Source organism: Oncorhynchus nerka, linkage group LG12 (assembly GCF_034236695.1).
Source record: "Oncorhynchus nerka isolate Pitt River linkage group LG12, Oner_Uvic_2.0, whole genome shotgun sequence".
In the NCBI taxonomy this organism is placed as follows: domain Eukaryota; kingdom Metazoa; phylum Chordata; class Actinopteri; order Salmoniformes; family Salmonidae; genus Oncorhynchus; species Oncorhynchus nerka.
This window is the reverse complement of record NC_088407.1, coordinates 11,026,419-11,049,575: the sequence shown is the minus strand read 5'-3', so window position 1 is coordinate 11,049,575 and position 23,157 is coordinate 11,026,419. Positions and strand designations below refer to the sequence as shown.

Below are 23,157 nucleotides of genomic sequence, written 5' to 3'. Positions count from 1 at the left end.
CCCATCGCTACCAGGTCGGCACGCAGCAGGTACCGCTTTTGTTCTAGCAAGAGAAGGAACGGCCTCCCACTGTGATAAGTGCTTATACCAATCAAATCCTCAGATCTCCAGAAGTGCATTGGGCGAAGGGTTTAAGGTTCAATTTGGGATTGGGCCAACCCCTAGCGCCAAATCCCCTAGACCAGTGGTACTCAACTCTGACCATACGACAGGGTTTTCCAAACTCGGTCCTCTGGACCCCAAGGGGTGCACGCCTTGGTCTTTGCCCGAGCACTACAGAGCTGATTCAAATAATCAACTAATCATCAAGCTTTGATAATTTTAAATCAGCTGTGTAGTGGTAGGGCAAAACCAAAACGTACTTCCCTTGGGTGCCCTAGGACAGAGTTTGGGAAATGCTGCCCTACAGGGTCTGGAGTAGAGGTCGACCGATTATGATTTTTCAACGCCGATATCGATTATTGGGAGGACCAAAAAAGCAGATACCGATTAATCGGACGATTTTAAAAATAAATTAATTTAAATTTAAAAATTGTATTTGTAATAATGACAATTACAACAATACTGAATTAACACTTATTTTAACTTAACATAATACATCAATAACATCTATTTAGCCTCAAGTAAATAATGAAACATGTTCAATTTGGTTTAAATAATGCAAGAACAACGTGTTGGAGAAGAACGTAAAAGTGCAATATGTGCTATGTAAGAAAACTAACGTTTCAGTTCCTTGCTCAGAACATGAGAACATATGAAAGCTGGTGGTTCCTTTAACACGAATCTTCAATATTCCCAGGTAAGAAGTTTTAGGTTGTGGTTATAGGACTATTTCCCTCTATACCATTTGTATTTCATTAACCTTTGACTATTGGATGTTCTTGTAGGCACTTTAGTATTGCCAGTGTAACAGTATAGCTTCCATCCCTCTCCTCGCTCCTCCCTGGGCTCGAACTAGCAACACATCGAAGCAGCGTTACCCATGCAGAGCAAGGAAAACAACCACCAAGGTTGAAACACTGAACACTGAAGTTTGAAACACTATTAGCGCGCGCTAACTAGCCAGCCATTTCACTTCGGTTACACCAACCTCATCTCGGAAGTTGATAGGTTTGAAGTCATAAACAGCGCAATGCTTGACGCACAACGAAGAGCTGCTGGCAAAACGCACAAAAGTGCAGTTTGAATTCATGTTTATGTAACGGATGTGAAACGGCTAGCTTAGTTAGCGGTGCGCGCTAAATAGCGTTTCAATCGGTGACGTCACTTGCTCTGAGACCTTGAAGTAGTGGTTCCCCTTGCTCTGCAAGGGCCGTGGCTTTTGTGGAGCGATGAGTAACGATGCTTCGTGGGTGACTGTTGTTGATGTGTGCAGAGGGTCCCTGGTTCGCGCCCGGGTATGGGCGAGGGGACGGTCTAAAGTTCCACTGTTACATTTACGCACCTGCTTCTGCCTACCACCGCTCAGTCAGATTATATGCAACACAGGACACGCTAGATAATATCTAGTAATATCATCAACCAACTAGTGATTATGATTGATAGTTTTTTATAAGATAAGTTTAATGCTAGCTAGCAACTTACCTTGGCTTACTGCATTTGCGTAACAGGCTCCTTGTGGAGTGCAAAGAGAGAGAGAGACAGGTCGTTATTGCATTGGACTAGTTAACTGTAAGGTTGCCAGATAGATTTTCACCTTGTCAGCTCGGGGGATTCAGTCTTTCTGCCCCTGAACGAGGCAGTTAACCTCCCCGTTCCTAGGCCGTCATTGAAAATAAGAATGTGTTCTTAACTGACTTGCCTAGTTAAATAAAGAGTAAATAAAGGTGTAAAAAAAATTAGATAATAAAATAAAATCATCTGCAAATCGGCGCCCAAAAATACAGATTTCCAATTGTTATGAAAACCTGAAATCGGCCCTAATTAAATCGGCCATTCCGATTAAATCGGTCGACCTCTAGTCTGGAGGCTGCTGGTACTTAATTCTAATCCCTGATTAGAGGGGAACATGAAGACAATTCAGTGGAACTGGCTTTGAAGGTCCAAAGCTTAGTTTGAGTGCCCTAGACCCTGCTTTTTAAAATTATTTCCCTCTAATCAGGGACTGATTTAGACATGGTACACCATGTGGGTGCAATTAATTATCAGGTCGAACAGAAAACCAGCAGTAGTCCTGACCTTAGGAGGGTAAAACGTTTATCTCTCTGCCCTAGATACTTGGAGATCTAAGAGGCAATATGGTAAAAGCTTTAGACTTGGTGGAATTTTGACATATTTCCTCCACCTAATCCTCTCAGATCACCACAAGTGTCTAGGTCAGGGGTCGAAAACAGGTGGCCCGCGGGCCAAAAATCCTCCCACAAGTTAATTTTTGGGGTGCTAAATTGTGGTCAATTTGCATTTAAAATTATTATGATCCGCCCCCCCCGACAATCAGCTCCGCCAAAAACACTCCCGCTGACTCTAGTTGCCTACCCCCCGGTAAGAAGAACAGGCGAAGCGAGGCTCCACTCCTGTCGATTTGTCCACGAGAATACAGCAATAAGCAGACCAAGTGGGGAGCTTATTTGATCAAATTGAAGTTTCATAAAGTTTAGGTTGTTAGGAATTTAGTGATAAGTGAATGAAATTGTATAGTTGTTTGTTTTGAACACGCGTAGCTGCCCTCTCATTGGCTAGAATGTTCCCACCTGATCTTGCCAACAACTCCCACTGTTAGGGCAGACACAAATTAAAATTTTTACCTACACAGCCCTGAAAGGCTGGTCTAGAGCCCATCCACATCAGATGAACTGCCATTGGTCTATTATGCTCAGATCACATTGTGACATGTTGTGGGCCAAAAGTTCCATCCCACCTGAACAGGCTGAAATTCCAGGATTTTTTTAAAAACAGCTCTTACACAAAAGGGGCGTTATCATAATTTTCACAATTTCAGTGTGTTATTTTGACCTTTATGAAAACGTGAGATAAAAAAAACTAATTTTGAACTGCACTGCCCTTTTAACATTCAACACGTGTGCTTTATTGTGGGGTGAAAAGAAACATGATATCAGTTCACAACCTCTTTGGACACCATAAAGGTTACTTTGGAGTCATTACAACTGTGAATATGCATCGACAAACTTAAAAAATATATGTTGTCTTACATTTATAGAATTCAATGCTTTATGTTTTGCCAATGTTTGATGAATAGGACATTTGTTCAAATTAGTCTATAGTTTATTTGTACATATGATTTATCATCTACTGACAGTTGTCAGTGTGGATTCAAAGTTTTACTGATTGTATTTAGGCATATGTGCTAACTAAGGACTTGTGTTGTGAGAACTTTTAGACATGGCTTTTGTTTTATTGGATGTGGCACGTTTGCAGCTTGTGTTCGCTTCCGCCAGGCTGACCAATGTGTCGTGTGCCAAGTTCTTCCTGAAGGATCTTGGGAACCACACCTATAGTTTGCACATTTACAGCACAAAAGACAATACAAAGGTTTGTGGAATGCCTAATTTCACATTGTGAAAAAGCTATGTAAGTTCTGTGATAATTCATCCAAATTTGAGATGTTGGACTAAAATATAAGCTAATGCAAGATTGATATTACAGTTGTACACACAATTCTCATTTATTTTTTAAATGGGTCAAATGCAACATTGGTCTTTTTCAGTAACATAGGCCTAGTATTGACATAGGCCTACCAGTATTTGGTCCTGCAGTCAAGTGACCTCAACACCTCAACAGAATACACTTTATACCCTGCATGGGTTAGTCTTACAGCTCTCCTGTGAAAGTGAAAGCCCCATAACCTCTGGGATGGTACCCTGACCCAGGGCTCTGACGACAGGCCATCTGGATGTGCTAGGCTCATCGAGCCAATCAAGATCTGTGTAGCAAAATACCAGATGGGTAGCACTTTGTCTACAGTTTAGGTTGTCTGTCATCTGTTGTTTACACTTTGAAGCATATTCATTGCTGAGCTGAGCCCAGGTTGGAATAAAGGCATATGTCTATTCAAATGATAAACAAAACAAATCACAATGGGCACATGGTGTAAAACGTGATCTGATTTAAATCTCTGGCCTACAGAAGCCATAGTTTCTGTTCTCTTTGGGGAGGAAAATGTAATGTGAATGTGCCCACTTCAGCTCGAGTGGCCATTATCAAACGTGGTGTGAATGATGCAAGTAGCATAATTATTAAAACGTAAGAACGGGGAGGTAAAGCATAAACAACTTTGGAATACTGACCACTGACTAATTCCCATTTACAACTAAATGCAAACAAAAAATTACAATGTCTAAGAATTGTCAAATACAATTATGTAACTAGTTCGCCTAGAAAACAAGGTAAACTCATTTGATAGCAGAAGAAACTATTTTAAACAGCGAAATCACAACCATCTTTACATTTAACGCGCAAATAGTTGTACATACACCGTTTGCATTTGCTAATATCTTTACATTTACTTTGTGTGACTCGATGTTTACACGTGCATTGTTTTGGTTGAGAGCTCGGACGACTTGGGTCTGGAGCTACATTTTAACAAATACAATGGTTTTCTTTCATATTAAGGCCCATGAAACTGTAATTCGAAATAATTTTCATAACGTATCATCTGATTTTGTGGTGGGCGGCGATTCTAACGCGATCCGTGACCTTGGCTTGAATTTTCTACTGAGTTCACACAGCGTAATATTTTCAGGACAAAAGCAGGGCATCTTTACCACGGATCCGCGAGACATTCCGTGCTCTTTTCCATCGGACGACTCCCCAAATTAGGCGCATAAACTATGACATTTTGCTCATAAATGCATAGTTAACTGAAACAACTAATTATTAAAATGTTTAAATATAATGCGAATTCGCTTTACACAAAAATCTAAGAGAACGACTAAATTTCCATCAAATTGCTTTCTAAGAAGCTATTTGCAACTAGCTAGCCGCGTTTTAGCTAAATTAGCTGTGCAAACATTAGCCTTTTAGCTAGGTCAAGTTGTGAAAATAGATTACTTCGGATCATATACATGCATATTAAATGTTATTCTAATACAAGTGTAGCTAAATGTGAGACATTACTTCACCTTAAGGAGCAATTGACCTGGCAAACTAATGTAATAATCTGCAACGACCCGACAAACTAGCTAGCGGCGCCTAGCTAAGTACCCCCACGATGCTAAAATAAATACAAGGAAAACGGAAGTCGTTAACTCTACATTTTGCAAGCTCAAATAAATATAAGATGCACATTCTGCATACATGTATGTATATTCCCTTGTTATCTGCACAGAACATATTATTTCAATTAATGCCTTAGCAAGCCAAATAACCGTGGCACGCAAAAGGTTAGCTTGCTGGCTAACGTGCGCTAGCCTATAACCAACAAAGATCTCGACAAATATAGTTAATACACAGGTACACCTGAGACCCCCCCCTACAGCAGGCTATAGTTAATACACAGGTACACCTGAGACCCCCCTACAGCAGGCTATAGTTAATACACAGGTACACCTGAGACCCCCTATAGTTAATACAACCTGAGACCCTACAGCAGACTACAGCAGGCTATAGTTAATACACAGGTACACCTGAGACCCCCCTACAGCAGGCTATAGTTAATACACAGGTACACCTGAGACCCCCCTACAGCAGGCTATAGTTAATACACAGGTACACCTGAGACCCCCCTACAGCAGGCTATAGTTAATACAACAGGTACAACCTGAGACCCCCCTACAGCAGGCTGAGACCCCCTAGTTACTATAGTTAACCTGAGGTACACCTGAGACCCCCCTACAGCAGACTATAGTTAATACAACCTGAGACTACAACCTGAGACCCCCCTACAGCAGACTATAGTTAATACAACAACTGAGACCCCCCCTACAGCAGACTATAGTTAATACAACCTGAGACCCCCCTACAGCAGACTATAGTTAATACAACCTGAGACCCCCCTACAGCAGACTATAGTTAATACAACCTGAGACCCCCTACAGCAGACTATAGTTAATACAACCTGAGACAGCAGACTATAGTTAATACAACCTGAGACCCCCAGACTATAGTTAATACAGCAGACTATAGTTAATACAACCTGAGACCCCCTACAGCAGACTATAGTTAATACAACCTGAGACCCCCCCTACAGCAGACTATAGTTAATACAACCTGAGACCCCCCAGCAGACTATAGTTAATACAACCTGAGACCCCCTACAGCAGACTATAGTTAATACAACCTGAGACCCCCTACAGCAGACTATAGTTAATACAACCTGAGACCCCCCCTACAGCAGACTATAGTTAATACAACCTGAGACCCCCCTACAGCAGACTATAGTTAATACAACCTGAGACCCCCCCCTACAGCAGACTATAGTTAATACAACCTGAGACCCCCCTACAGCAGACTATAGTTAATACAAGACCTGAGACCCCCCTACAGCAGACTATAGTTAATACAACCTGAGACCCCCCTACAGCAGACTATAGTTAATACAACCCCCTGACTATAGACCCCCCCCTACAGCAGACTATAGTTAATACAACCTGAGACCCCCCTACAGCAGACTATAGTTAATACAACCTGAGACCCCCCTACAGCAGACTATAGTTAATACAACCTGAGACCCCCCCCCCTACAGCAGACTATAGACCCCCTAAGCAGACTATAGTTAATACAACCTGAGACCCTACAGCAGACTATAGTTAATACAACCTGAGACCCCCCTACATCAGACTATAGTTAATACAACCTGAGACCCCCTACAGCAGACTATAGTTAATACAACCTGAGACTATAGTTAATACAACCCTAGAGCAGACTATAGTTTAATACAACCTGAGACCCCCCCCTACAGCAGACTATAGTTAATACAACCTGAGACCCCCCTACAGCAGACTATAGTTAATACATACAACCTGAGACCCCCCCTACAGCAGACTATAGTTAATACAACCTGAGACCCCCTACAGCAGACTATAGTTAATACAACCTGAGACCCCCCTACAGCAGACTATAGTTAATACAACCTGAGACCCCCCTACAGCAGACTATAGTTAATACAACCTGAGACCCTCCCCCTACAGCAGACTATAGTTAATACAACCTGAGACCCCCTACAGCAGACTATAGTTAATACAACCTGAGACCCCCCCTACAGCAGACTATAGTTAATACAACCTGAGACCCCCCAGCAGACTATAGTTAATACAACCTGCAGACTATAGTTAATACAACCTGAGACCCCCTACAGCAGACTATAGTTAATACAACCTGAGACCCCCTACAGCAGACTATAGTTAATACAACCTGAGACCCCCCCCCCTACAGCAGACTATAGTTAATACAACCTGAGACCCCCTACAGCAGACTATAGTTAATACAACCTGAGACCAACCCCCCCCTACAGCAGACTATAGTTAATACAACCTGAGACCCCCAGCAGACTATAGTTAATACAACCTGAGACCCCCCCTACAGCAGACTATAGTTAATACAACCTGAGACCCCCTACAGCAGACTATAGTTAATACAACCTGAGACCCCCTACAGCAGACTATAGTTAATACAACCTGAGACCCCCTACAGCAGACTATAGTTAATACAACCTGAGACCCCCTACAGCAGACTATAGTTAATACAACCTGAGACCCTCCCCCTACAGCAGACTATAGTTAATACAACCTGAGACCCCCTACAGCAGACTATAGTTAATACAACCTGAGACCCCCTACAGCAGACTATAGTTAATACAACCTGAGACCCCCCTACAGCAGACTATAGTTAATACAACAGACTGTTAATACAACCTGACCCCCTACAGCAGACTATAGTTAATACAACCTGAGACCCCCCCAGCCCTACAGCAGACTATAGTTAATACAACCTGAGACCCCCTACAGCAGACTATAGTTAATACAACCTGAGACCCCCTACAGCAGACTATAGTTAATACAACCTGAGACCCCCCCCTACAGCAGACTATAGTTAATACAACCTGAGACCCCCCTACAGCAGACAGCAGACTATAGTTAATACAACCTGAGACCCCCTACAGCAGACTATAGTTAATACAACCTGAGACCCCCCCCCTACAGCAGACTATAGTTAATACAACCTGAGACCCCCCCTACAGCAGACTATAGTTAATACAACCTGAGACCCCCCTACAGCAGACTATAGTTAATACAACCTGAGACCCCCCCTCCCCCTACAGCAGACTATAGTTAATACAACCTGAGACCCCCCCTACAGCAGACTATAGTTAATACAACCTGAGACCCCCCTACAGCAGACTATAGTTAATACAACCTGAGACCCCCCCTACAGCAGACTATAGTTAATACAACCTGAGACCCCCCCCCCCTACAGCAGACTATAGTTAATACAACCTGAGACCCCCCCTAGACTATAGCAGACTATAGTTAATACAACCTGAGACCCCCCTACAGCAGACTATAGTTAATACAACCTGAGACCCCCCTACAGCAGACTATAGTTAATACAACCTGAGACCCCCTGACTCCTGGCCCTGTTTACAACCTGGACCCTTGGCCCTGTTTCGTGACCCTTGGCCCTGTTTCGTGATCCCTGGCCCTGTTTCGTGACCCCTGGCCCTGTTTCGTGGCCCTGTTTCGTGACCCTGTTTCGTGACCCCTGGCCCTGTTTCGTGACCCCTGGCCCTGTTTCGTCTACTCCTGGCCTTGTTTCGTCTACTCCTGGCCTTGTTTCGTCTACTCCTGGCCTTGTTTCGTCTACTCCTGGCCCTGTTTCGTGACTTCTGGCCCTGTTTCGTGACTCCTGGCCCTGTTTCGTGACTCCCGGCCCTGTTTTAGTGACTCCCGGCCCTGTTTTAGTGACTCCCGGCCCTGTTTTAGTGACGGCCCTGTTTTAGTGACTCCCGGCCCTGTTTTAGTGACTCCTGGCTATAACTTACCTTTCCAACTCTGTCAGGTGGTAGATGGCTTCTTTGTGAAGAGGGTCCAGGACGTGAAGGAGTCTGTAGCCTACCTCACTGTCATGACCCGATACCTCTCCAAGCTATACCAGGTAACTATATACACACACACACTTGACCAGATGCCCGACCATGGCACTTCTGAAAGCCTATATCCCACTATAGCCTGAGGGATTTGCACAATCATTTTTCAGTTTAATTTCTGGAATTGATAAGGTACAACGTAAAAAATCACAATCACCTGACCTCAACCCAATTGAGATGGTTTGGGATGATTTGGACCACAGAGTGAAGGAAAAGCAGCCAACAAGTGCTCAGCATATGTGGGAACTCCTTCAAGAATGTTAGAAAAGCATTCCAGGTGAAGCTGGTTGAGAGAATGCCAAGAGTGTGCACAGCTGTCATCAAGGCAAAGGGTGGCAACTTTGAAGAATCTAAAATATATTTTAATTTTAATCAACACTTTTTTTTTTGGTTACATGATTCCATGTGTTATTTTCTAGTTTTTATGTCTTCACTATTTTTCACAATGTAGAAAATAGGAAAAATAAAGAAAAACCCTTGAATGAGTAGGTGTTCTATAACTGGTGTTGTACACAAACACACAACCGACCAGATACATCACCAAGCTATACCAGGTCATGATAATGCTGTTTAGGATTCTATATTATTTTGAATAAACATTTAAAACTAAAAAGGTAACTACAGCATTCAGCATTTGACTCTAGCCCCATACTGAATAGAATGATAATATAGTGGTAATGTAGTGGTAATGTAGTGGTAATGGTGATGTAATATAATGGTAATGTAGTGGTAATGGTGATGTAATGTAATATAATGGTAATGTAGTGGTAATGGTGATGTAATGTAATATAATGGTAATGTAGTGGTAATATAGTGGTGATGTAATATAATGGTAATGTAATATAGTGGTAATGTAGTGGTAATGGTGATGTAATATAATGGTAATGTAGTGGTAATGGTGATGTAATGTAATATAATGGTAATGTAATATAGTGGTAATGTGGTAATGTAATGGACTATAGTGGTAATGTTATGTAATATAGTGGTAATTTAATATAGTGGTAATGTAATGGACTATAGTGGTAATGTTATGTAATATAGTGGTAATGTAATATAGTGGTAATGGCAATGTAATATAGTGGTAATGTAATATAGTGGTAATGTAATATAGTGGTAATGTAATATAGCGGTAATGTAATGGACTATAGTGGTAATGTTATGTAATATAGTGGTAATGTAATATAGTGGCAATGTAATATAGTGGTAATGGCAATGTAATATAGTGGTAATGTAATATAGTGGTAATGTAATATAGTGGTAATGTAATATAGCGGTAATGTAATATAGCGGTAATGTAATATAGCGGTAATGTAATATAGTGGTAATGTAATATAGTGGTAATGTAATATAGCAGTAATGTAATATAGTGGTAATGTAATATAGTGGTAATGGCAATGTTATATAGTGGTAATAGTAATGTAATATAGTGGTAATGTTATGTACTATAGTGGTAATGTTATGTAATATAGTGGTAATAGTAATGTAATATAGCGGTAATATAATATAGTGGTAATGTAATATAGCGGTAATGTAGTGATTATATAGTGGTGATATAGAGGTAATGTAATGTAGTGATTATATAGTGGTGATATAGAGGTAATGGTAATGTAGCAGTAATATAGTGGTGATATAGAGGTAATGTAATGGTAAATGCCAACTCTGGTGCTCTTCCCATGTGTTCATTTATCTCATTATTCATCAAGTGGTTTTCACTGATTTTCATCTTGTTTTCTGATTTAGAACTGTACGTTGGTCTGTCGCTCCAGGGAGCTAGAGGGGGATGGACAGAACGAGGAAGAGTGTGGAGGGAGGGAGAGAGAGGACCCCTCCTGTTCTCTCATCTCCTTCGCAGAGTTCAACCAAGGAGCTGTCAAGAACAAGGTGTTTGTTAATCCTCTCTGTCTCTACAGTGAGAGGTGTTTGTTAATCCTCTCTGTCTCTCTACAGTGAGAGGTGTTTGTTAATCCTCTCTGTCTCTCTACAGTGAGAGGTGTTTGTTAATCCTCTCTGTCTCTCTACAGTGAGAGGTGTTAATCCTCTCTGTCTCTCTACAGTGAGAGGTGTTAATCCTCTCTGTCTCTCTACAGTGAGAGGTGTTTGTTAATCCTTTCTGTTTCTCTACAGTGAGAGGTGTTTGTTAATCCTCTCTGTCTCTACAGTGAGAGGTGTTTGTTAATCCTCTCTGTCTCTACAGTGAGAGGTGTTTGTTAATCCTCTCTCTCTCTACAGTGAGAGGTGTTTGTTAATCCTCTCTGTCTCTACAGTGAGAGAGGTGTTAATCCTCTCTGTCTCTACAGTGAGAGAGGTGTTAATCCTCTCTGTCTCTCTACAGTGTCAGTGAGAGGTGTTAGTCCTCTCTGTCTCTACAGTGAGAGAGGTGTTTGTTAATCCTCTCTGTCTCTACAGTGAGAGGTGTTTGTTAATCCTCTGTCTCTACAGTGAGAGAGGTGTTAATCCTCCTCTCTGTCTCTACAGTGAGAGAGGTGTTAATCCTCTGTCTCTCTACAGTGAGAGGTGTTAATCCTCTCTGTCTCTCTACAGTGAGAGGTGTTTGTTAATCCTCTCTGTCTCTACAGTGAGAGGTGTTTGTTAATCCTCTCTGTCTCTACAGTGAGAGAGGTGTTTGTTAACCCTCTGTCTCTCTACAGTGAGAGAGGTGTTAATCCTCTCTGTCTCTACAGTGAGAGGTGTTTGTTAATCCTCTCTGTCTCTCTACAGTGAGAGGTGTTAATCCTCTCTGTCTCTCTACAGTGAGAGGTGTTAATCCTCTCTGTCTCTCTACAGTGAGAGGTGTTAATCCTCTCTGTCTCTACAGTGAGAGGTGTTAATCCTCTGTCTCTACAGTGAGAGGTGTTAATCCTCTCTGTCTCTACAGTGAGAGGTGTTTGTTAATCCTCTCTGTCTCTCTACAGTGAGAGGTGTTTGTTAATCCTCTCTGTCTCTACAGTGAGAGAGGTGTTAATCCTCTCTGTCTCTACAGTGAGAGGTGTTTGTTAATCCTCTCTGTCTCTACAGTGAGAGGTGTTTGTTAATCCTCTCTGTCTCTACAGTGAGAGGTGTTTGTTAATCCTCTCTGTCTCTACAGTGAGAGGTGTTTGTTAATCCTCTCTGTCTCTACAGTGAGAGGTGTTTGTTAATCCTCTCTCTCTCTACAGTGAGAGGTGTTTGTTAATCCTCTCTCTCTCTACAGTGAGAGAGGTGTTAATCCTCTCTGTCTCCCTACAGTGAGAGGTGTTAATCCTCTCTGTCTCTACAGTGAGAGGTGTTTGTTAATCCTCTCTGTCTCTACAGTGAGAGGTGTTTGTTAATCCTCTGTCTCTACAGTGAGAGGTGTTTGTTAATCCTCTCTGTCTCTACAGTGAGAGGTGTTTGTTAATCCTCTCTGTCTCTCTACAGTGAGAGGTGTTTGTTAATCCTCTCTGTCTCTACAGTGAGAGAGGTGTTAATCCTCTCTGTCTCTACAGTGAGAGGTGTTTGTTAATCCTCTCTGTCTCTACAGTGAGAGAGGTGTTAATCCTCTCTGTCTCTACAGTGAGAGGTGTTTGTTAATCCTCTCTGTCTCTACAGTGAGAGGTGTTTGTTAATCCTCTCTGTCTCTACAGTGAGAGGTGTTTGTTAATCCTCTGTCTCTACAGTGAGAGGTGTTTGTTAATCCTCTCTGTCTCTACAGTGAGAGGTGTGTTAATCCTCTCTGTCTCTACAGTGAGAGGTGTTAATCCTCTCTGTCTCTACAGTGAGAGGTAATCCTCTCTGTCTCTACAGTGAGAGGTGTTTGTTAATCCTCTCTGTCTCTACAGTGAGAGGTGTTTGTTAATCCTCTCTGTCTCTACAGTGAGAGGTGTTTGTTAATCCTCTCTGTCTCTACAGTGAGAGGTGTGTTAATCCTCTCTGTCTCTACAGTGAGAGGTGTTAATCCTCTGTCTCTACAGTGAGAGGTGTTTGTTAATCCTCTCTGTCTCTACAGTGAGAGGTGTTTGTTAATCCTCTCTGTCTCTACAGTGAGAGGTGTTTGTTAATCCTCTGTCTCTACAGTGAGAGGTGTTTGTTAATCCTCTCTGTCTCTCTACAGTGAGAGGTGTTTGTTAATCCTCTCTGTCTCTACAGTGAGAGGTGTTTGTTAATCCTCTCTGTCTCTACAGTGAGAGGTGTTAATCCTCTGTCTCTACAGTGAGAGGTGTTAATCCTCTCTGTCTCTCTACAGTGAGAGGTGTTTGTTAATCCTCTCTGTCTCTACAGTGAGAGGTGTTTGTTAATCCTCTCTGTCTCTACAGTGAGAGGTGTTTGTTAATCCTCTCTGTCTCTACAGTGAGAGGTGTTTGTTAATCCTCTGTCTCTACAGTGAGAGGTGTTTGTTAATCCTCTGTCTCTACAGTGAGAGGTGTTTGTTAATCCTCTGTCTCTACAGTGAGAGGTGTTTGTTAATCCTCTGTCTCTCTACAGTGAGAGGTGTTAATCCTCTCTGTCTCTACAGTGAGAGGTGTTTGTTAATCCTCTCTGTCTCTACAGTGAGAGGTGTTTGTTAATCCTCTCTGTCTCTCTACAGTGAGAGAGGTGTTTGTTAATCCTCTCTGTCTCTACAGTGAGAGGTGTTAATCCTCTCTGTCTCTACAGTGAGAGGTGTTTGTTAATCCTCTCTGTCTCTACAGTGAGAGGTGTTTGTTAATCCTCTGTCTCTACAGTGAGAGGTGTTTGTTAATCCTCTCTGTCTCTACAGTGAGAGGTGTTTGTTAATCCTCTCTGTCTCTACAGTGAGAGGTGTTTGTTAATCCTCTCTGTCTCTACAGTGAGAGAGGTGTTAATCCTCTCTGTCTCTACAGTGAGAGAGGTGTTAATCCTCTCTGTCTCTACAGTGAGAGAGGTGTTAATCCTCTCTGTCTCTACAGTGAGAGGTGTTTGTTAATCCTCTCTGTCTCTCTACAGTGAGAGGTGTTTGTTAATCCTCTCTGTCTCTCTACAGTGAGAGGTGTTTGTTAATCCTCTCTGTCTCTCTACAGTGAGAGGTGTTTGTTAATCCTCTGTCTCTACAGTGAGAGGTGTTTGTTAATCCTCTGTCTCTACAGTGAGAGGTGTTTGTTAATCCTCTGTCTCTACAGTGAGAGGTGTTAATCCTCTCTGTCTCTCTACAGTGAGAGGTGTTTGTTAATCCTCTCTGTCTCTACAGTGAGAGGTGTTTGTTAATCCTCTCTGTCTCTACAGTGAGAGGTGTTTGTTAATCCTCTGTCTCTACAGTGAGAGGTGTTTGTTAATCCTCTCTGTCTCTACAGTGAGAGGTGTTTGTTAATCCTCTCTGTCTCTACAGTGAGAGGTGTTTGTTAATCCTCTCTGTCTCTACAGTGAGAGAGGTGTTAATCCTCTCTGTCTCTACAGTGAGAGGTGTCTCTACAGTGAGAGGTGTTTGTTAATCCTCTCTGTCTCTACAGTGAGAGGTGTTTGTTAATCCTCTCTGTCTCTCTACAGTGAGAGGTGTTTGTTAATCCTCTCTGTCTCTCTACAGTGAGAGGTGTTTGTTAATCCTCTCTGTCTCTCTACAGTGAGAGGTGTTTGTTAATCCTCTGTCTCTACAGTGAGAGGTGTTTGTTAATCCTCTGTCTCTACAGTGAGAGGTGTTTGTTAATCCTCTGTCTCTACAGTGAGAGGTGTTTGTTAATCCTCTGTCTCTCTACAGTGAGAGGTGTTAATCCTCTCTGTCTCTACAGTGAGAGGTGTTTGTCTCTACAATCCTCTCTGTCTCTACAGTGAGAGGTGTTTGTTAATCCTCTCTGTCTCTACAGTGAGAGAGTGTTTGTTAATCCTCTCTGTCTCTACAGTGAGAGGTGTTAATTAATCCTCTCTGTCTCTACAGTGAGAGGTGTTTGTTAATCCTCTCTGTCTCTACAGTGAGAGGTGTTTGTTAATCCTCTCTGTCTCTACAGTGAGAGGTGTTTGTTAATCCTCTCTGTCTCTACAGTGAGAGGTGTTTGTTAATCCTCTCTGTCTCTACAGTGAGAGGTGTTTGTTAATCCTCTCTGTCTCTACAGTGAGAGGTGTTAATCCTCTCTGTCTCTACAGTGAGAGGTGTTTGTTAATCCTCTCTGTCTCTACAGTGAGAGGTGTTTGTTAATCCTCTCTGTCTCTACAGTGAGAGGTGTTTGTTAATCCTCTCTGTCTCTCTACAGTGAGAGGTGTTTGTTAATCCTCTCTGTCTCTACAGTGAGAGGTGTTTGTTAATCCTCTCTGTCTCTACAGTGAGAGGTGTTTGTTAATCCTCTCTGTCTCTACAGTGAGAGGTGTTTGTTAATCCTCTGTCTCTACAGTGAGAGGTGTTTGTTAATCCTCTGTCTCTACAGTGAGAGGTGTTTGTTAATCCTCTGTCTCTACAGTGAGAGGTGTTTGTTAATCCTCTGTCTCTCTACAGTGAGAGGTGTTAATCCTCTCTGTCTCTACAGTGAGAGGTGTTTGTTAATCCTCTCTGTCTCTACAGTGAGAGGTGTTTGTTAATCCTCTCTGTCTCTACAGTGAGAGGTGTTTGTTAATCCTCTCTGTCTCTCTACAGTGAGAGGTGTTAATCCTCTCTCTCTACAGTGAGAGGTGTTAATCCTCTCTCTCTCTACAGTGAGAGGTGTTTGTTAATCCTCTCTGTCTCTACAGTGAGAGGTGTTTGTTAATCCTCTCTGTCTCTACAGTCTCTCTGTCAGTGAGAGGTGTTTGTTAATCCTCTCTGTCTCTACAGTGAGAGGTGTTTGTTAATCCTCTCTGTCTCTACAGTGAGAGGTGTTTGTTAATCCTCTCTGTCTCTACAGTGAGAGGTGTTTGTTAATCCTCTCTGTCTCTACAGTGAGAGGTGTTAATCCTCTCTGTCTCTACAGTGAGAGGTGTTTGTTAATCCCCTCTGTCTCTACAGTGAGAGGTGTTAATCCTCTCTGTCTCTACAGTGAGAGGTGTTTGTTAATCCTCTCTGTCTCTACAGTGAGAGGTGTTTGTTAATCCTCTCTGTCTCTACAGTGAGAGGTGTTTGTTAATCCTCTCTGTCTCTACAGTGAGAGGTGTTTGTTAATTCTCTCTGTCTCTCTACAGTGAGAGGTGTTAATCCTCTCTGTCTCTACAGTGAGAGAGGTGTTTGTTAATCCTCTCTGTCTCTACAGTGAGAGGTGTTAATCCTCTCTGTCTCTACAGTGAGAGGTGTTAATCCTCTCTGTCTCTACAGTGAGAGGTGTTTGTTAATCCTCTCTGTCTCTCTACAGTGAGAGGTGTTTGTTAATCCTCTCTGTCTCTCTAAAGTGAGAGGTGTTTGTTAATTCTCTCTGTCTCTCTACAGTGAGAGAGGTGTTTGTTAATCCTCTCTGTCTCTACAGTGAGAGGTGTTAATCCTCTCTGTCTCTACAGTGAGAGGTGTTAATCCTCTCTGTCTCTCTACAGTGAGAGGTGTTAATCCTCTGTCTCTACAGTGAGAGGTGTTAATCCTCTCTGTCTCTCTACAGTGAGAGGTGTTTGTTAATCCTCTCTGTCTCTACAGTGAGAGGTGTTTGTTAATCCTCTCTGTCTCTACAGTGAGAGGTGTTTGTTAATCCTCTCTGTCTCTACAGTGAGAGGTGTTTGTTAATCCTCTCTGTCTCTACAGTGAGAGGTGTTTGTTAATCCTCTCTGTCTCTACAGTGAGAGGTTTGTTAATCCTCTCTGTCTCTACAGTGAGAGGTGTTAATCCCCTCTGTCTCTACAGTGAGAGGTGTTTGTTAATCCTCTCTGTCTCTACAGTGAGAGGTGTTTGTTAATCCTCTCTCTCTCTACAGTGAGAGGTGTTTGTTAATCCTCTCTCTCTCTACAGTGAGAGAGGTGTTAATCCTCTCTGTCTCCCTACAGTGAGAGGTGTTAATCCTCTCTGTCTCTACAGTGAGAGGTGTTAATCCTCTGTCTCTACAGTGAGAGGTGTTTGTTAATCCTCTCTGTCTCTACAGTGAGAGAGGTGTTTGTTAATCCTCTCTGTCTCTCTACAGTGAGAGGTGTTAATCCTCTCTGTCTCTCTACAGTGAGAGGTGTTAATCCTCTCTGTCTCTCTACAGTGAGAGGTGTTAATCCTCTCTGTCTCTACAGTGAGAGGTGTTTGTTAATCCTCTGTCTCTACAGTGAGAGAGGTGTTTGTTAATCCTATCTGTCTCTACAGTGAGAGGTGTTTGTTAATCCTCTCTGTCTCTACAGTGAGAGGTGTTTGTTAATCCTCTCTGTCTCTACAGTGAGAGGTGTTTGTTAATCCTCTCTGTCTCTACAGTGAGAGAGGTGTTAATCCTCTCTGTCTCTACAGTGAGAGAGGTGTTAATCCTCTCTGTCTCTACAGTGAGAGGTGTTTGTTAATCCTCTCTGTCTCTACAGTGAGAGGTGTTTGTTAATCCTCTCTGTCTCTACAGTGAGAGGTGTTTGTTAATCCTCTCTGTCTCTACAGTGAGAGGTGTTTGTTAATCCTCTGTCTCTACAGTGAGAGGTGTTTGTTAATCCTCTCTGTCTCTACAGTGAGAGGTGTTAATCCTCTCTGTCTCTCTACAGTGAGAGGTGTTAATCCTCTCTGTCTCTCTACAGTGAGAGGTGTTAATCCTCTCTGTCTCTCTACAGTGAGAGGTGTTTGTTAATCCTCTCTGTCTCTACAGTGAGAGAGGTGTTTGTTAATCCTCTCTGTCTCTCTACAGTGAGAGGTGTTTGTTAATCCTCTCTGTCTCTCTACAGTGAGAGGTGTTTGTTAATCCTCTCTGTCTCTACAGTGAGAGGTGTTTGTTAATCCTCTCTGTCTCTACAGTGAGAGGTGTTTGTTAATCCTCTCTGTCTCTCTACAGTGAGAGGTGTTTGTTAATCCTCTGTCTCTACAGTGAGAGGTGTTTGTTAATCCTCTCTGTCTCTACAGTGAGAGGTGTTTGTTAATCCTCTCTGTCTCTCTACAGTGAGAGGTGTTAATCCTCTCTGTCTCTACAGTGAGAGGTGTTTGTTAATCCTCTCTGTCTCTACAGTGAGAGGTGTTTGTTAATTCTCTCTCTACAGTGAGAGGTGTTAATCCTCTCTGTCTCTCTACAGTGAGAGAGGTGTTTGTAAATCCTCTCTCTCTCTACAGTGAGAGAGGTGTTTGTAAATCCTCTCTGTCTCTACAGTGAGAGAGGTGTTTGTTAATCCTCTCTGTCTCTACAGTGAGAGAGGTGTTTGTTAATCCTCTCTGTCTCTACAGTGAGAGAGGTGTTTGTTAATCCTCTCTCTCTCTACAGTGAGAGGTGTTAATCCTCTCTGTCTCTCTACAGTGAGAGAGGTGTTTGTAAATCCTCTCTGTCTCTCTACAGTGTCAGACAGTGAGAGAGGTGTTTGTTAATCCTCTCTGTCTCTACAGTGAGAGGTGTTAATCCTCTGTCTCTACAGTGAGAGGTGTTAATCCTCTCTGTCTCTCTACAGTGAGAGGTGTTAATCCTCTCTGTCTCTACAGTGAGAGGTGTTTGTTAATCCCCTCTGTCTCTACAGTGAGAGGTGTTAATCCTCTCTGTCTCTACAGTGAGAGGTGTTAATCCTCTGTCTCTACAGTGAGAGGTGTTAATCCTCTCTGTCTCTCTACAGTGAGAGGTGTTTGTTAATCCTCTGTCTCTACAGTGAGAGGTGTTTGTTAATCCTCTCTGTCTCTACAGTGAGAGGTGTTTGTTAATCCCCTCTGTCTCTCTACAGTGAGAGGTGTTTGTTAATCCTCTCTGTCTCTACAGTGAGAGGTGTTTGTTAATCCCCTCTGTCTCTCTACAGTGAGAGGTGTTTGTTAATCCTCTCTGTCTCTACAGTGAGAGGTGTTTGTTAATCCTCTCTGTCTCTACAGTGAGAGGTGTTTGTTAATCCTCTCTGTCTCTACAGTGAGAGGTGTTTGTTAATCCTCTCTGTCTCTACAGTGAGAGAGGTGTTAATCCTCTCTGTCTCTACAGTGAGAGAGGTGTTAATCCTCTCTGTCTCTACAGTGAGAGAGGTGTTAATCCTCTCTGTCTCTACAGTGAGAGGTGTTTGTTAATCCTCTCTGTCTCTCTACAGTGAGAGGTGTTTGTTAATCCTCTCTGTCTCTACAGTGAGAGGTGTTTGTTAATCCTCTGTCTCTACAGTGAGAGGTGTTTGTTAATCCTCTGTCTCTACAGTGAGAGGTGTTTGTTAATCCTCTGTCTCTACAGTGAGAGGTGTTTGTTAATCCTCTGTCTCTCTACAGTGAGAGGTGTTAATCCTCTCTGTCTCTACAGTGAGAGGTGTTTGTTAATCCTCTCTGTCTCTACAGTGAGAGGTGTTTGTTAATCCTCTCTGTCTCTCTACAGTGAGAGGTGTTTGTTAATCCTCTGTCTCTACAGTGAGAGGTGTTAATCATCTCTGTCTCTCTACAGTGAGAGGTGTTAATCCTCTCTGTCTCTCCACAGTGAGAGGTGTTTGTTAATCCTCTCTGTCTCTACAGTGAGAGGTGTTTGTTAATCCTCTCTGTCTCTACAGTGAGAGAGGTGTTAATCCTCTCTGTCTCTACAGTGACAGGTGTTAATCCTCTCTGTCTCTACAGTGAGAGGTGTTTGTTAATCCTCTCTGTCTCTCTACAGTGAGAGGTGTTAATCCTCCTCTCAGTGAGAGGTGTTAACTCTGTCTCTACAGTGAGAGGTGTTAATCCTCTCTGTCTCTACAGTGAGAGGTGTTTGTTAATCCTCTCTGTCTCTACAGTGAGAGGTGTTAATCCTCTCTGTCTCTACAGTGAGAGGTGTTTGTTAATCCTCTCTGTCTCTACAGTGAGAGGTGTTTGTTAATCCTCTCTGTCTCTACAGTGAGAGGTGTTAATCCTCTCTGTCTCTACAGTGAGAGGTGTTTGTTAATCCTCTCTGTCTCTACAGTGAGAGGTGTTAATCCTCTCTGTCTCTCTACAGTGAGAGGTGTTAATCCTCTCTGTCTCTACAGTGAGAGGTGTTTGTTAATCCTCTCTGTCTCTCTACAGTGAGAGGTGTTAATCCTCTCTGTCTCTACAGTGAGAGGTGTTAATCCTCTCTGTCTCTACAGTGAGAGGTGTTTGTTAATCCTCTCTGTCTCTCTACAGTGAGAGGTGTTAATCCTCTCTGTCTCTACAGTGAGAGGTGTTTGTTAATCGTCTCTGTCTCTACAGTGAGAGGTGTTAACCCTCTGTCTCTCTACAGTGAGAGGTGTTAATCCTCTCTGTCTCTACAGTGAGAGGTGTTTGTTAATCCTCTCTGTCTCTCTACAGTGAGAGGTGTTAATCCTCTCTGTCTCTACAGTGAGAGGTGTTTGTTAATCCTCTCTGTCTCTACAGTGAGAGGTGTTTGTTAATCCTCTCTGTCTCTACAGTGAGAGGTGTTTGTTAATCCTCTCTGTCTCTACAGTGAGAGAGGTGTTTGTTAGTCCTCTCTGTCTCTACAGTGAGAGGTGTTAATCCTCTCTGTCTCTACAGTGAGAGGTGTTTGTTAATCCCCTCTGTCTCTACAGTGAGAGGTGTTAATCCTCTCTGTCTCTACAGTGAGAGGTGTTTGTTAATCCTCTCTGTCTCTACAGTGAGAGGTGTTAATCCTCTCTGTCTCTACAGTGAGAGGTGTTAATCCTCTCTGTCTCTACAGTGAGAGGTGTTTGTTAATCCTCTCTGTCTCTCTACAGTGAGAGGTGTTTGTTAATCCTCTCTGTCTCTCTAAAGTGAGAGGTGTTTGTTAATTCTCTCTGTCTCTCTACAGTGAGAGGTGTTAATCCTCTCTGTCTCTCTACAGTGAGAGAGGTGTTTGTTAATCCTCTCTGTCTCTACAGTGAGAGGTGTTAATCCTCTCTGTCTCTACAGTGAGAGGTGTTAATCCTCTCTGTCTCTACAGTGAGAGGTGTTAATCCTTTCTGTCTCTCTACAGTGAGAGGTGTTAATCCTCTCTGTCTCTACAGTGAGAGGTGTTAATCCTCTCTGTCTCTACAGTGAGAGAGGTGTTAATCCTCTCTGTCTCTCTACAGTGTCAGACAGTGAGAGGTGTTAATCCTCTCTGTCTCTACAGTGAGAGGTGTTTGTTAATCCTCTCTGTCTCTACAGTGAGAGAGGTGTTAATCCTCTCTGTCTCTACAGTGAGAAGTGTTAATCCTCTCTGTCTCTACAGTGAGAGGTGTTAATCCTCTCTCTCTACAGTGAGAGGTGTTAATCCTCTCTGTCTCTACAGTGAGAGGTGTTAATCCTCTCTGTCTCTACAGTGAGAGGTGTTAATCCTCTCTGTCTCTACAGTGAGAGGTGTTTGTTAATCCTCTCTGTCTCTACAGTGAGAGGTGTTTGTTAATCCTCTCTGTCTCTACAGTGAGAGGTGTTTGTTAATCCTCTCTGTCTCTACAGTGAGAGGTGTTAATCCTCTCTGTCTCTACAGTGAGAGGTGTTAATCCTCTCTGTCTCTCTACAGTGAGAGAGGTGTTAATCCTCTCTGTCTCTACAGTGACAGTGAGAGGTGTTAATCCTCTCTGTCTCTCTACAGTGAGAGGTGTTAATCCTCTCTCTCTACAGTGAGAGGTGTTAATCCTCTCTGTCTCTACAGTGAGAGGTGTTAATCCTCTCTGTCTCTACAGTGAGAGGTGTTAATCCTCTCTCTCTACAGTGAGAGGTGTTAATCCTCTCTGTCTCTACAGTGAGAGGTGTTTGTTAATCCTCTCTGTCTCTACAGTGAGAGGTGTTTGTTAATCCTCTCTGTCTCTACAGTGAGAGAGTGTTTGTTAATCCTCTGTCTCTACAGTGAGAGGTGTTTGTTAATCCTCTCTGTCTCTACAGTGAGAGGTGTTAATCCTCTCTGTCTCTACAGTGAGAGGTGTTAATCCTCTCTGTCTCTACAGTGAGAGGTGTTAATCCTCTCTGTCTCTACAGTGAGAGGTGTTAATCCTCTCTGTCTCTACAGTGAGAGGTGTTTGTTAATCCTCTCTGTCTCTACAGTGAGAGGTGTTTGTTAATCCTCTCTGTCTCTACAGTGAGAGGTGTTTGTTAATCCTCTCTGTCTCTCTACAGTGAGAGGTGTTTGTTAATCCTCTCTGTCTCTACAGTGAGAGGTGTTTGTTAATCCTCTCTGTCTCTACAGTGAGAGGTGTTAATCCTCTCTTTCTCTCTACAGTGAGAGGTGTTTGTTAATCCTCTCTGTCTCTACAGTGAGAGGTGTTTGTTAATCCTCTCTGTCTCTACAGTGAGAGAGGTGTTTGTTAATCCTCTCTGTCTCTCTACAGTGAGAGGTGTTAATCCTCTCTGTCTCTACAGTGAGAGGTGTTAATCCTCTCTTTCTCTCTACAGTGAGAGGTGTTTGTTAATCCTATCTGTCTCTACAGTGAGAGAGGTGTTAATCCTCTCTGTCTCTACAGTGAGAGGTGTTTGTTAATCCTCTCTGTCTCTCTACAGTGAGAGGTATTTGTTAATCCTCTCTGTCTCTACAGTGAGAGGTGTTAATCCTCTCTGTCTCTACAGTGAGAGGTATTTGTTAATCCTCTGTCTCTACAGTGAGAGGTGTTTGTTAATCCTCTCTCTCTACAGTGAGAGGTGTTAATCCTCTCTGTCTCTCTACAGTGAGAGGTGTTTGTTAATCCTCTCTGTCTCTACAGTGAGAGGTGTTTGTTAATCCTCTCTGTCTCTACAGTGAGAGGTGTTTGTTAATCCTCTCTGTCTCTACAGTGAGAGGTGTTAATCCTCTCTGTCTCTACAGTGAGAGGTGTTTGTTAATCCTCTCTGTCTCTACAGTGAGAGGTGTTTGTTAATCCTCTCTCTCTACAGTGAGAGGTGTTAATCCTCTCTGTCTCTACAGTGAGAGGTGTTTGTTAATCCTCTCTGTCTCTCTACAGTGAGAGAGGTGTTTGTTAATCCTCTCTGTCTCTACAGTGAGAGGTGTTAATCCTCTCTGTCTCTCTACAGTGAGAGGTGTTTGTTAATCCTCTCTGTCTCTCTACAGTGAGAGGTGTTTGTTAATCGTCTCTGTCTCTACAGTGAGAGGTGTTTGTTAATCCTCTCTGTCTCTACAGTGAGAGGTGTTTGTTAATCCTCTCTGTCTCTACAGTGAGAGGTGTTAATCCTCTCTGTCTCTACAGTGAGAGGTGTTAATCCTCTCTGTCTCTACAGTGAGAGGTGTTAATCCTCTCTGTCTCTACAGTGAGAGGTGTTAATCCTCTCTGTCTCT

At 42.7% G+C, this 23,157-nt stretch overlaps 1 protein-coding gene across 1 annotated transcript in view; it reads left to right on the top strand.

The window, feature by feature from the left end:
- Window positions 1-5,630: 5,630 nt before the first annotated feature.
- Window positions 5,631-23,157, top strand: part of mus81 (MUS81 structure-specific endonuclease subunit) — a 55,805-nt gene continuing 38,278 nt past the window's right edge. The window contains exons 1-3 of the mRNA XM_065025222.1: window positions 5,631-5,664; window positions 8,953-9,048; window positions 10,781-10,921. Coding sequence (XP_064881294.1) covers window positions 9,019-9,048; window positions 10,781-10,921 — 171 coding nt within the window. The 5' untranslated portion in view covers window positions 5,631-5,664; window positions 8,953-9,018. The remainder of the gene's footprint in view (window positions 5,665-8,952; window positions 9,049-10,780; window positions 10,922-23,157) is intronic.